Genomic DNA, 14,376 nt, shown 5'->3' on the forward strand with positions numbered 1-14,376 from the left:
GTCTCAGGGAAGACAGAGGATCAGTCTTGGTGAGCACAAATACATCCTGCAGAGGGACAGATGCACAGATACAACTCTACCCAGCCCTGGAAAGTCTAGAAAAACAATATCCAGGAGAGGGGCTAACAGAAGTGATAATTGTCCTGAGGCTGTGTGGCACAGAGGTAGCACGGAACTGAGCTCTCCTCTTCTGTGGCCAGGCCTGGTATTGCTACAGGTATGTGAATTCCTTTGGTGGATCAGTCAAAGTGTTGGCATCATGGGTAAGCAGTAGGAGAATCTGCCCTTTTGCACAGCTTTTAGCCACCCAGGGCAGGGAGAGTGCCAGCAGTAAGGAAAATTGCCTCAGGCTCTTCTGCTATGGAAGAGATCTACTTGCTCCCAACTGTAATAAGATGTGCTTCCATGGCTGTTTAAGCTGTTGATTTATTTTCTAGGTATAAAAAATGTTAAGAAACGTGTTTGAGAAACCTGATAATGCTCAAATGTCTTCAATGTGCCAGATTTTAAAACTGGGAGATTTTCCTTCTGTGTGGCTGATTTCTGAGAGTTGCAAACAGAGACTGCAATAAGACAAGTGTTGAGAGCATCCTTCCCACACTACTGTGTGCTTTTTTCCTGCTCAGAGGTAAAATGGGAGACTGAATAGGCAGAAAGAGGGACCAGACATGGGAAAATATGGGGAGACAAAGAACAACTGTTGGAAGAGAAATTTTCTGCTTCTGTAAGAAATTAGGAGAATGATGTGCCCTTTTTCCCTGTCCTGCAACACTTCTCCAGCTCATCAAGAGGAGCCTAGGAATGTGTGACCCTCATTATGGTTATGACTCCAAGTTGTGTAAAAGTAAAGCTCAGATCTCTGAATGTGTAAGCATTACGTGTCATCTGTGAGAGGATGGTGGGATTGTCAGTATTCTCTCAGACATTTTTTGTCTGTCTTGGCAAAAGAAGCTGCAAACTCTGTGAAGTGGGTCCTTACATACAGAATGGGGAAGTGTAAAGCAAGTGATGAAGCCATGAACTTGTCAATGACAAGTGAAGTGTGCTTTGTTAGCTGCTGGTAGAAATGCCAATCTGACTTGAAATAGAGACTACTTTGTCTTGCCCTGCTTTAAAGAAGTGTTTTTGATTTTTGGTGTTATTTTCTCAACCCACCTTCCACCTCCTCCTTTCTTTTCTCTTGAAATGCAAATTAAGTACAGAATGTATCAGCAGGAGGCCTTGGTAACAGTAAAAAGAACATGTTCTTATGACAACACGTTGAGTGGGAAGCTGACAAACAGCTTATTTTTTGCAATCAAGAATCTTGCACGCATGTTGCTCCTCCTCTTTGCTTATCTTTCACTGGTCTTACAGGAACCAGGAGTATTACAGCTCCTCTTTTTACCATGTACCTTTGCAGGATCAAATACAGCATGATCTCATGCTCATTTGTGCCAAATGATAGGCTGAAATGGAAGCAAGTGGAGTATTTGGGTGGATCAGGCAATCAATGCCCAAAACAAAGCAAATCAAGCAAAAAAAAAAAAATTAAAGAATCTGTCAGTGTAAGTTATGTGGTTTTTTTGTTTGTTTGTTTTAATTTATTTATCTGATTGCTGTGCAAACAACATAGACAAGATGTATCATCATCTTGGACAAGCTTGTGAGCTCTGTCTACCTCCAGAGCACAGATTTCCCTGTTGTTCACCATTTAATGTATTTGCCCGTCTGCTTCTTAACCAAGGAGCCTTGTTCTTTGAATTGACTGGATGACCTCATGTCCAAATTAAATATGATACAGCGAATCAGTGCAGGGAAAATCTACACTGTAAAACATAGCCTTGCTTTGTAATTTGGTGCTGCTGGCTGGTACCTATGTATGAAGCATGTAAGGGATGCTACCTGTTGCTGTGGCACTAATGCATCAGCAAACTGAAACAACCCCAGCAGTCCCAGGTGCATTCATCTCGAACTTGAGCTGCCTAAGGAAATGAGCCATGAGTTGAAAATAAATTTAGGTTGGAATGAATGAATAAAATCACTCCTTCTCGCTATGTGGGTAAGGCAGAGAACAAAAACATCTGCTGCTTCTAACTCCTGAAGACATCACTGTTTGAAGAGCTCTGTGGATGAAAAACCAGATATATTTTAAAAACTCCTCCTTTATGTCCTTAATAAAACTCAGGTAGTGTGCTCATTTTTATAATAATCTTTCCCTGTAACATACCTGCGTGTTAAGACTGATTGATGTAGCTAAAGTCCTTTATTCCCTTGGCTCCAAATGTCTTTTTCTACTGCTGTGTCTTACATCTGAGAACATTTAAGTGCTCATCTACGACTTTTCCCCGCTGGCTGGCTGTTCAGGGTGCGTTCCGCTGAGCATTAGGAAGAGATGTTCAAAGGGGGCCATCTGCTGGCGTCCAGTCATCGGTAGCAAACTGCCGTGCACAGCCTGCTCTCCCATTGCCAGGAAACAATGAAAACATAAAAAAAACGTTGCATACCCCAAACACCGGATTTTTGAACATCTGTCGTGGTTTACTACCATCAAAACTTGTGCTTGCTTGAAGTTTGAGCAGCCTCGGCTGTGTGGAGTTACTCCAGACCATCTCTTCCATGTCACAAACCAAAATCAGAACTACTTCTGTCCTTCTAGTTCATTGAAAATCAGGTAGGGGTCTAGGGGGTCTAGCCCCTGAGCTTTTTTTTTTTTTTTTTTTTTTTTTTTGTGTTTTAAAACTCAGTAGAGGTGACAAAACTGGGATGATCCTGGAGACAGTACAACATTTGCATTTGCTGGGATGAGTGTCTTCAGAATCTTGATTCTGTTTGATCTTGATCAGGGGCTGGGGATGCTTTTAGAATAAGTTTTCAGGATAATGCATTTCCTTGAGCTGTAGTGAGAACTACAAACTGTTAGTGTCGAATTTAACAACCCAGCATTTCACTCAAACTCTTCCATGTGCAGCTTTCCCCAAAAAAAACCAAGAAAAGCAGCCTGGGCAGCTCCTCATTCTAAGGAGCATATTTTGGTTACATGAGCAGTCTGAGGCCTGATTTCCGGCATCACAGATGAGACCTCTGGGGTTTCTGGCCTACTTGTGGGATTTGTTTAGGGAAATGTTTCTGCTGAGGTGTAGTTAGGACTCTTTTGAGCAGGTCTCCCAGCTGTGGCACAGATTGTGGAGATGACCTGTGAGGATTTCACAGGTTCATTTGGTGTTGGAAAAGGAGTCTTGGAAGTTAGTGGACATCCAGCAGACAGAGGCCTTCCTGGCTCTTTTTTTTTTTATTGTTTTGTTGCACAGACAGGCAGCTTTGTAGACATTTTTCCTCTCCCCTCCTCATCTATTTTTTATTCTATTTAAGGATGGCTCCTCAATTAGTGTACCAGACTCCTCTGTGAGCAGAGTTCATCATGATCAATTGTCATCAAGGCTTGCATTTAGTACATCCAATCAATGCTATTCTATATAATGGCAGTGGTATTGACTGATTTCTAATTTTACAGTATGTTGAGCCCTGTTGAACTCTTTTAATATGATAATTGCTTTACTAATCAGTAGTCATGATTTGTGTGCTGTTGTAGATTATTGACATCAGTTGATATCCCCTGGTATTTCTATTTGACAGTATAAAAGATGCTGAAAAAGGTGAAAGAGGTGGAATATCTAAACTGTGGTTATTAATCAGAGTAATATTGGGAAAAGTACTATATCCTTGCATATCAAACTTCTAAGAAGTAGGTTATTAAATAATTTGGAAAGGTGTATTTCTTTTTACAAGGGATAGTTATTAATAACTATGTTTTAAGTTTATACAGACATCTGTTAAACAGCCTATTTTGTAAGCACACATTAAATCACTTACGTGATTTAATTTAGTGTATGTAGTTCATATATTAAGTACTGCATTTATCAATTATATAATAGATTATTTTTTCTAAAATGCTCATCATATATGGGCTATGGGCAGTCTCCTTTTCTCATATAATTTATAACTTTAAATAAGATGTATGTACATGCATTCAATGAAATAATAATTGAAGTATGTTAAACTTCAAATGACCACTCTGTCTTGTGTTTTATTAATATAATTTTCTGAAGTCCACCTAAAAGGGATTAGAAGAAGAGAGATCAATATAAAAATTACATTCTTGTTAGGTTTGAGCTGAGGCTGATTTCTATCCAGATGCTGTCTTAAGATATTTGGGCTTTTAAGTTATTCTTTGCATGTTGCAGAGTCCGTGTGACACGGGGATCTGGTGGGTGCATCGAGCTCAAGGATTACACTGTGCGGCAGGACCAGGAGGTGGCACCCCTGTATGTGTCTAAGCTGCCATGAGGACTAGAACCTTACTAATGCTCTTTTGGGAAGTGCAAGCTTTCATATCACTCAAGAAAAAAAAAAACGAGATGCAAAGGTAAATTAATTTATGAGCTATCAGCATGTTTTGTCGTTCGTTAAAATCCTGGCATGAAGGGAAAAAAACAGTTTCTTCTTAAGTGGTTAATTTAGTTACCCTGAAAGTTTCAGTCATTAATGTGATCATGGAGTTCTGGAATAATACTTACATATTTTTTCCTTCATTGTTTTCTCTCTCCAAATGCAGTAGAAATCCAGGCTGCCAGGTCATGGTGGACAGCCAAAGGAAGTGCCATCCTTGTGGCCTGCTCCTTGTATCGACGCCACAAATTCTAGCACATCTGCTGGGCTGGTTGGTTTTAATTGCAGCTGGATTGATGAATTCCTAGAAACCTAAATTTCTAAATGATGGAAATTAAACTGTTTGAGGTGGGGCATGCCTGGGTGCTGTGTTCATGAAGTGCATGGAGTTTATAAGCCCTTGTTCTTGCTAGAGACAACACACAAGGCTGCAGCTCTCTCAGTGTACACTGCCAGGCTCAAAGGCTGAGTGGAAGTCAAACTACTTCTATTTATTTTCAGTGTAATAAGAATTGGAAGTCATGACAGCAGACAGTAAAATTCCACTTAGGATACAAAGTGAAGCTGAAAACATCTGACTCCTTGTATAAAAGGTATCCATTTTTACAGTGAATTATGGCAAATACAGTGGTAGAGAGAAAGCACGACCTGCCTGCAGCCAGAAGGCAGATGAGAGAGTGCAGAATTCCCCCGAGTGGTTTGCTGGCTTCCTGCCATTCCTCAACAGCACAAGATAAAAGGGAGCACTAGGATAGCCACCCTGGCCCTATTTACTTCCAATAAAACACAGATATTTACATGAGATGAAACTGTTTGATATTCTGAAGCTGCCCAGCTCCAGTGACAGGAGACAAATGAAATGCTACTTTTTATTAGATCTGACCTACCAGAAGCCAATGACACATGCAATAACTTAGCAAAGGGAGACTGGGACTGCCACATGAGGTCCAGGCTCTCTTCCCAGGTTGGTTTAAAAAGATCTCCCCCAGCCTGGAAAACAAGTTTGCAGCCGTGGTTCATACCACCAAAACTTGAGAGGAACTGATAATTAGGGGGATAAAATAAGTGTGGCCAAACAAACAAACAAACAAAAAAACACCAACAAAAAATTTAGAAAAGCATTGTGGTAAGACTGATCCTTTTCCTCTGTCTTTGATTCAATCCAACCCTCATTAAAATCATGTGTTACATCACATAGTCATGTTTATTTGGACAATAAATGTATTCTTGCTACAGACATAAAAATACATTATTGCTAGTATTAATGGGGCAAAAATTAAGTATCTCGGAAACTTCTCACAAAGTTAAAGAAAAAAAAAGCAACAAAACTTTTTGTATCCATTTGGAGCACCTGATTTAGGTAAACTTGAAGCATATCATTTCAACCAAAGCTTTTTTGGTATGCACTGGACTTCGTGAAATAAATTAAAAAATAAGGATATATGAAAATGTTTTCTTCCAAATATAGAAACTTGGAAGGAAAGGAACATCTAATGGGATGTTTCTTTCTGGAAAATACTCCATTAGAAACATGACTAACTGTAGCCTTTCTACATAAAATAGGTCTTGAAAAAATGAAAGCATGGAAAATTGTTAGAACTGGCACTCTTTGTATATCTTCAACAGAATCATGCTATCTCACCCATAATGAAAGAATGGTCTTAGTGCTTGAACCAAAAAAATCCTCCTCTCAGGAACACTGGCTCACTGGTAAAAGTGAGGCAGAGAAATTCTATGTCTTCACAGCTTACAGTACAAACAAATAAAATGTAATGACGTAATTAATTTGAAATCAAATTATCAGTAGATAGGTGATGAACGGTTTATAACAGCTTTATCTTTAAAAGGCAAAGGCCAGTTGGTAAAGAAAGCAAGTTGGTTTGTTGTTTTTTTTTAAGTAAGTCAACAGTTTTTGCAGTTAACAGCCAGCTAGTCTTTGATAGGAGTGAAAGATCTGTGCAAAGGCTGAACTTCAGCACAGTCATGACAGGACTTTGCCAGCAGCTCTGTCACCAGGAGGCTGTAGGATGAGCAGGCATGTTTCCTCCCTGCTGTCCCAGGCAGAGAAGGTGGTTTTTCAAGCAACTCAATAAGAGAATTGATTTTTTTCTTCCCATTTAACATTAATAGCTTTGTGAATTATTCATGCAATTCCGGAGGGGAAGCCTGGATGCAATAAATAGGAGTTTGTGTTTACATGCGAGTCTTGCCTCCGTCCTGGTCCTGTTCAGCTCACACAGGATGGCTGCCTGTGCCTAAAACTGCTTCCTGTCATGATACATTTTCACCAGTGTTTTTTCCCTGCTGCTGTGTAGTAAGAGCAGGGGTCAAACCAGCCACCCCCCCCCTGCTCTTAAAACACAAATGTTGGTAGAGACTGCTCCTTCTTACTCTTTGTTTACGGAGCCTGAGGACAGTGCCAGCAGGTCCAACAGCCAGGCTATTGCAGCAAAAAAACCACAGTGCCTTAATTCCATGTGACGAATATTACAAGGAGAGGTCTCCAGAACCTTCTTTTGTTGCTCCAGGTACCCTGATGGATCTCAGCCCTCTGAGACCCAGGAATTTGCCACATGCCATCAAATTTGACATATGCTGTGCCATTTCACTAAAGCAGAGGTTAACAAACACATGGACTAAATCAAATTATTTTCAGTTTGCAAGGTTTGTTTTCTCAACTAACACACAAGGCAATGCTTTGCCTTGCACAGGATTACCTGTATTGCAATTCTTGCTTCAGATGGCAATTTTAGATGTTGCTATGTAAAGGAAGGTACTGAAACATCAAGGAGATACAAAGCTGTATGACCCATTGCTATGAACACTGTACTGTTTTCCTCAGGATCTAGACAGGATCCACTGTTGCTACTTGGGTTATGTCTGTTCTGTGGATGAAGACTTTTGTTCTTAATGCCAGATGAAAACAAACCAACAAAGCCTTTGGCCTCTGCCATTTGCACCCTAGATAAAAATTCATGAGCAAGCACTAAAAAGCACTTTCTGCTTGGGAAGCAACAGACAAAATACAAAATTAAAATATGTTACCCATGGGTGTGTTATAAATATCAGACAGTTTGGAAAGTAATGTACTTTTGATTTGTTTCTGTTCTGGGCTTTGGCCAATATTAATTGACTTGGATCCACATATCTTTGTAATATTTAAAAATCACTTATAGTGTGAATAGTAAGGACTCTTTATTACCATGTGTATGGCACCGACAGGTTATTGCCTTCATCCTAACTGGGCCTTTTGGGCATGATCATAACTAAACAGTTACAAGAATGAAGACACTGAAGTGCTGTTTAGCAATGTCAAATCTAGCTGGACTGTGGTTGTTGTGTCTAGAGGCTTCATCAGGGATCATCCTGCCTCTGCCTCAGAGAAATTATTTAACCAGATGAGGCAAAGACTAGGAGGAGAGACACCAGAGCCAAAAATGGGAGCTAGAAAGCAACGCCCTCATCCACATGACTCTCCTGGAAATAGTTCTTTAGGCCTTGGACTCTAATTCAGGTTTTTCCTTGGATCCTAAACACTTGGCTCTCAGATATATTTCTGATCTCTCAAATATGGAGAGGCAAACTAAACATCCCATTTCTATGAAGCAGTTATGAAAGATGCATGCAGAAAATATGCTGACTGCCTTTTTCTCAGAAGAGGATGTTATTCCCTTTCCCCGGGATGCTTTGTCAAGGTTGCCATCCCTCTTCAGCCTTTTTCTGCTAACACTGCTTTCTTGGTATGGATTGTGTCACGCCGAGTGCTGTAGGAGTGCTGTGCACAGGTCCGGGCAGGCAAACCCTCCTCTAGCACTTGCCACAAAGTTTCCTTTCTCTTGGAGTGGGCCTAACGCCGGGATGGGGGCTGGACCCTCAGTGAACCCCTCTTCCCAGCTCAAGGCACGAGACAACACAGGCGGACAGTGCCGACCTTGCTCCTTTTCCTTTCTTTAGCTGTCCTTGTCCTCTTTGATATTCACAGACGCAGGAGCTTTCCCCAGTTTTCCTTCTCTCTCCTGCTCCCCGAGCCGCTCTTTTCGGGCTCCTTACGGCTTTCCAGCCCGCGCTCCCGCCCGCACCCGCTGGAGCCGTTCCTCCTGTACCAGGAGTTTTCCGTGCCGTCCGCTAAAGCCGCTTTTAGCTGCTTCCCGTCTCCCGAGGCTCATCAGCTTCCAAACCTGCACCGAGCCAGCCCTTCTGGAGCAGCCGGCGGCCCCGAGGCGGGGCGGAGCGGGGCGGGCCGGGGGCGGGCCGGGGCGGCCGCGGGCCTTTAGGGCCGGCGGGAGGCGGCGCTGCCCGGTCCCCGCTGCCGGCGTCGCGCGGCCCTGCCCGCCATGGAGGTCGTGTGGGCCGTGGGGCAGGTGGGCGCCGTGTGGCTGGCGGTGGTGCTTGGGCTCATCGTGCTGCCCTCGGCGCTGGGCATCTCGCTGGGCATCTCCGAGGCCTATATGTGGGTGCTGGTGAAGACGCTGGAGGTAGGCGGGGGCTCCAGGGGGAGGAGGGGGTGTCCCCGGCGCCGTGTCCCCCGCGGGCTGGGCCTCGCTCGCTTCCCCAGGGCCGAGGGGAGCTGGCGGGCCGGGCACGGCTCCCTCCGGCCGGCGGGTGTGCGGGGGTGGGTATCCCCGAGAAGCGTCTGTCCGCTCCGGTCCCATCTGTCCTCTCCTGTAGAGGGGAGCGGCTGGGTCACGTCCTGCCTGGCATTGCCTGGCTGTAGCTTTGGGCTTAAAGCCCTTGGGCAAAACTGGAGATCTCTGTTAATTTCGTGGTTGTGTAGGCTCTGGAGTGCTCTCCCTGAACCCACAGGAGAGCGGAATAAACCTTGTTACCTAAGGCTGTACCATGGCCTGGGCGAGGCTGTCGCTGCTCGGTGGCAGCTGTGCCCCACCTGGGGGAAATGATGCTGGGTCGTGCTCTAGGAGGGTGTAAAGGTCTGAAGTTTGCGAAGGGAAGTGCCAGGAGTGCTGATGCTCAGAGATGCGGACTCCCATCCAAGTTGAGCATGTCCAGCACCTCAGTTGCCATCTGCCCCTAAATTCTCCGTGATAGCCAGTTTCTCGCAGAGAAACTGCTTTCTGCATGGGGCATATTTAATATGTGTGTGAAAACCCTCCCTCTGAAGCTCATGGTAGTGGTGAGGAAGAGTGTTTTTAAATTGCTGCTGGACTTGATGAGATTTAAATATTTACTACGCTTTTTCGAAGGAGGAGGGGCACCCAAACCAAGGAAACAGCTGTAAGGAGGAAAAGTGAAATGACTCACGGCACAGTCAGTGGCCATGCAATATACATCAGTGTGTGACTGTGGAAAGTAGATTTTGTCTGATTTCATCTTGTTCTTCGAGGTTTTCAGGCAAGCCTGGCTAAAAAAATCTCGCCTATTAAACAGCATCTGTTAAATGCATCTCAAGTCAAAATGTTTTAAGGCTTTTGGGTGAGAATGAATCTGCTCGAAGTACTTTTTGGGATTGTGAATGATATCAGGATAACTGTTAAGGAGAGAAGATGCAGCTGTTAGCGGAAAAAAGATTTTTAATAGCAGAAGCTGAGGAGGTAAAGATCATCCTGGCCTGAGGGAGCAATCCAGATGGCCTAGTGAGATAGTCTTGTTTGGATGACTTGCCTTCACCTGTGAATAACCACAATTTGCATTCTTTATTCCTAGATCATTAATTGTTATTTTTAGTGTCACCAAATGTTGCAACAAGAGGTGACTCAAAATGTTTTGGGCAAAATTATGGAGAAGTGTCTGACGGCATATCGACGATGGTTAATTGCAAGAGCTCTCCTGTTGCCTAAGGGAGGAAATAATGACTTATCTTGAGAGTTGCCATTACTTTTGCATGAAATACTTTCTGGAATTGCATGCCACTCTATATATTAAAAATTATATTAATACAGAATTATACTGGACATAGATATGATATAAAATATTGTAAATATAGGAAAAGGCAATGAAAAATTGGAAAGTCTTCTGAGAAGAAGAGTCAGCTAAGTTGGACTTGCTCAATCCACCCAGGTATTCTGCTTATCTCAATTTGGCCTCGCTTTGCCTGTGAATTCTTTGTCCTCAGAATACTTGCTTGGGAATAATCCCTGAAAGGAAGTGGTTTGTTGTGGGATGTCTCCTCTTCCTTGGCTCCCAGGTCTGTCTTGGTTAGAAGCCTGACAGAGGCTGATTGTCTGCCAGCCAGGTCCAAGAAGCGCCTGCAAGAGCAGCTAAAGATACGTGATGTTGCCAAAATCATGTTAACAGTGAAATGTGCTGCTAGCTGGGTGAGATTTCCTGGGATGTTGAATTGAGTGTGCATGTTTTCTCCCGAGACAAGTTTTCTGGCTCTGTGAAGTCAAAGGATGCTGCAATCTCTGATGGCTGAGACCTTTTTCAGCAGAATGTTAATTTAATAGCTTCCTTAAGCTTCCTCTTCCGCCCCCAGCCCTGGATCTCCCCAGGCCTTTTCCCTTGTTTCCCAGGAGGAGGGTGAGCTCTTGGACCTGCAGAGTGTTCAGTCAGGATGCTGCTGCTTTTGTTGCCTCTTTAATGGGCCAGATTACAGGAACTGTCTGCAAAGTGGTGGCTGTGCATCCTAGCTGATACCGAGTTGCTCCCTGGCTTTGCCTGTTTGTATCCCAAACATCGGCGAAGTGGAAGGACGGTGGTTTGTTTCCTACATGGCCTGTGTTGTCAGGTAACAACGTGTGCTTTATTAAAGTTAATCTGTTTTGAGGGTCCAAGTCTGTCCATAGTTCAGGGACAGTTCTACAGTTTGCTGATACCTCTTCAGGTCACGTCAGATAAGACATCCAGGCACGGGTCTGTGGTGCTCAGTTGTGTAGGCTGTGGGATGGAGCAAGGTGAAGGTGACAGGGGGCTTATACTTGAATTTTTTCCTGCCAGTTAAAAAAAGAACCTTTTTCTACTTGTTTCAGGAGGGCAGAAGGTTGTTCCCAGTGCTGCAAGCATGATCTGAGACAAGGGAGGGGAAAGCTCCTTTTAGGAACAAAGTGGTTTTGTGCTTTAACCATCTGATGTTTCTGACAAGGGACATCAGTCGGTGCACAATAGCTTTTTCTCTCTGCTGAGCTGCCTCAGCAAGCACATGCTGCTAAGCAAAACGCAGCATGTACAGATGAGGGTGTGCTTCTGTTGGGTTGCATTTGACCCTTAAGTACTGCACTAGGGATTACCAGCTTTATATGGAGTATATGGATACATTTTTTCCTATGGGATTGTATTTTTTTCAGTGCAATAAGGGGAAAAAGTGTAGAAAGCTGTGCTAAAGAAGTACAGCAGGCAGACCACTGGCTACTAGAAAGCCTGCTTCCCCCATCATGTGGGTCTTCCTGAAAGTACATTATCTTGCTTCTGAATTACCTTACCAAACTCAGCAAACTTTTAGGAGATTGCTCATTTCTGCCTGTGGCTTTCCTCTCAGTGTTAATAGAAGGATTTTTATTGGTATGTTTTTTAAAACGTGGGAGTACTGCTGCAAAAACATCTCCATCAGCTGTTTGCCCCTATGAGGAGCTAGTCTGGACTAGTCACCTGCCATCCTGATGCTTGTGACATTACTTTCCACAGAAATATTCCTGACAGCTGAAATGCTGGGGACTGTCTCTTGCAGTCATCACAGCATGCTGCATTTCTCCCTGTTTGTTTTTCAACATGAACAGATAGCTTCCAATTTTAAATTTAGTGCATCTTTACCTCTTGGTCTCGTTTTTGCTCTGTCTTAATCCATTGTCTCTTATGAACTCTTAATTGATTTGTGACTGTCAAGGCCCCTGCAAACATGCCATTGGAGCTGTCTTGCCAAGCACTGGAGAATCCAGCATTTCAGAAAGTCCTTTGTCTTTCATTGAGGCCCACAGAGCAGCCACTGTCACAGAGGATCAGTTCCTCTATTTCCATCAGGTAGTAGAAGATCTGGAGGACTGGTTTGGACTGGATGTCTATATATTTGGCAGTGGCAATGAACCCCCAGAGTGATGATCTCTGCTTGATGGATTGCAGCTCACCATGTTAAATACTTTGGGGTTTTTTTTCCAGTCTGCTGGGGTTTTTTTTGAGGGTGTGCCTTGCTACCTGAGACAGTAGAGTTGTCAGCAACACTTTGTACAGACTACCCTGCTCGCCCTTTCTAATGGGAAACATTTCTTGTGTTTTTTTAAACTGTGCGGTGTATAATACTTGTGAAATATTAAGAAATAAGAAAGCCTGAGGGAAGTGAGGTCTTTAGGTCACATTTGTGTCAGGAAACAAACAACCTGGCTATTAACTAACGTCACATTATTGTCTATTTCTGGGCTAGTGGTTTGATGATGACTGCAAGCACTTTGAATGCACTCCCCTCCCCAGTCTCTTGAGGCTCTTTGTGGGGGCTTGCAGTGAGCAGAGAGGGTGCTTCTTGTGTGGTTGGTTTTGCTGGCTGTAATGCACAGCAGATGCTGCACTTGTAGGTGTTTTTCACATCCTGTAACTGATCCATTGGGGTTTAACAGCAACCCCTGGTAACAGAAGCAATTTCTGATACCTTATTGTGCTGCATGCTGGGAATGTACTTTTGCTAGACAAGATTGTAATATTATTCTGTAGCTGGAGGTTAAGCCCAAGTTCCTTGTGTTGCAAGATGACCTTGGCAATATGAATGGACCTAGATGTGAGGAAGAAAGGACCTCTCAGAAAGGTGTGAGGAAGAAAGGCCCCTGGTCAAACTGGAGATCGTGGCTGTGCAGGGCAGCTGGGATGGACTGTTACTCTTGTCCTAGGTATGCCAGGCTGCAGCTGCTTCCCATGAGTCACCGTCAGGGTTGTGTGTGGTGCCGGGAATGTGGGTGGGGAAGGGAAAAGGAGAAGTAGTAAGCTGATAAATAGATGAATCATTGTGGGCTTTGACTGCTGCTTGTGTAAGTCAGTGGCCTCGGCAGCAAGCTTTGCTGACTAATGTCATTGCACAGAGTCAATGAAGGCCTCTGTCTGTGTAATTGGTATCCTTCAAAGACTGCTGTGCAGAGGAGAATCCGACAGCTCTGAAAGCTGCCAGCTCAGATGGTAATGAGAAACGTCTTGGAGACATGCCTGATGTGAACGATGCACCCTCGTTTACAGGGCTCAGACTGACTTTTGGAGTAGTATTTCAGCAATTTTTGTGCAGAATCTTGAAGTAAATCCCTGGCCTGTATTAACATAGACCCCAGTCCTTTGAAGGCCTTTATGTATGTTTACCACAGATTTAAAAATCAAGAGTCCTTGCACATCAGTAAGTTTGGCAGAGCTGGGGGCCACCCTCTGCTGTGGTTGCATCAGTAATTAATGCACCGTATTCCAGATCAACAGCTCTTGTCTGAAACCGCTCTCAGTTTTACAACAAGCAAATGAGCACTGTTCATAAGCAAATGCTGTTAAAAAAATAGCAGCAGCTGTATTCAGAGCTTGCCTTGAAGTAAGAGTTTGTGAAGCTGCTGTAAAAGAAGCTGCTTGGCATTCCTTTTGCTGATACCATTGGTGTTATCCTGTAAAGCTGGACTCTTTATTGCTCTTTGGATACCTGTCCACCAAGAAGGACTTGCTATGCAATTCCTGTGTGCAGAAGAATTTGGGGAGGTCCTTGGAGGCAGTGCCAAGGGTGTCCCATCAGAATGAGAAGTGCATGGGAGGTGAGAGAGGGCCTTTTGCCCTCACTCGGAAATGATTGTTCCTCGTGGTAGTGGTGGTGTTCTTGCCTCACACAAAACAACCCAATAACTGGCATGCAGATTTTGCTGTGTTAAACAAGGTGGCATTGTGTGGGAGGTGCTCTGCAGTCTTTCTGTTGTTACTGAGGTTTGGAGAGATTCCAAGGAGGAGTGCTCACCTAAACTAGCACATAAACTTTCGGCTCTGATCCGGCGGTGCCTTGAGAAGAGGAACACCAGTGGTCTGTCTCCATATGACTGCAGATTTCAGTCATCT

At 43.8% G+C, this 14,376-nt stretch overlaps 1 protein-coding gene across 1 annotated transcript in view; it reads left to right on the top strand.

Annotated features, from left to right (window-relative positions):
* The first annotated feature begins 8,712 nt into the window (after nt 1-8,712).
* Nucleotides 8,713-14,376, top strand: part of LOC138109435 (glycerol-3-phosphate acyltransferase 3) — a 30,633-nt gene continuing 24,969 nt past the window's right edge. Inside the window, exon 1 of the mRNA XM_069012803.1 lies at nt 8,713-8,903. Within this exon, the coding sequence (XP_068868904.1) occupies nt 8,763-8,903 (141 nt within the window). The 5' untranslated portion in view covers nt 8,713-8,762. The remainder of the gene's footprint in view (nt 8,904-14,376) is intronic.

The sequence above is a fragment of the Aphelocoma coerulescens genome, chromosome 4 (assembly GCF_041296385.1).
Source record: "Aphelocoma coerulescens isolate FSJ_1873_10779 chromosome 4, UR_Acoe_1.0, whole genome shotgun sequence".
In the NCBI taxonomy this organism is placed as follows: domain Eukaryota; kingdom Metazoa; phylum Chordata; class Aves; order Passeriformes; family Corvidae; genus Aphelocoma; species Aphelocoma coerulescens.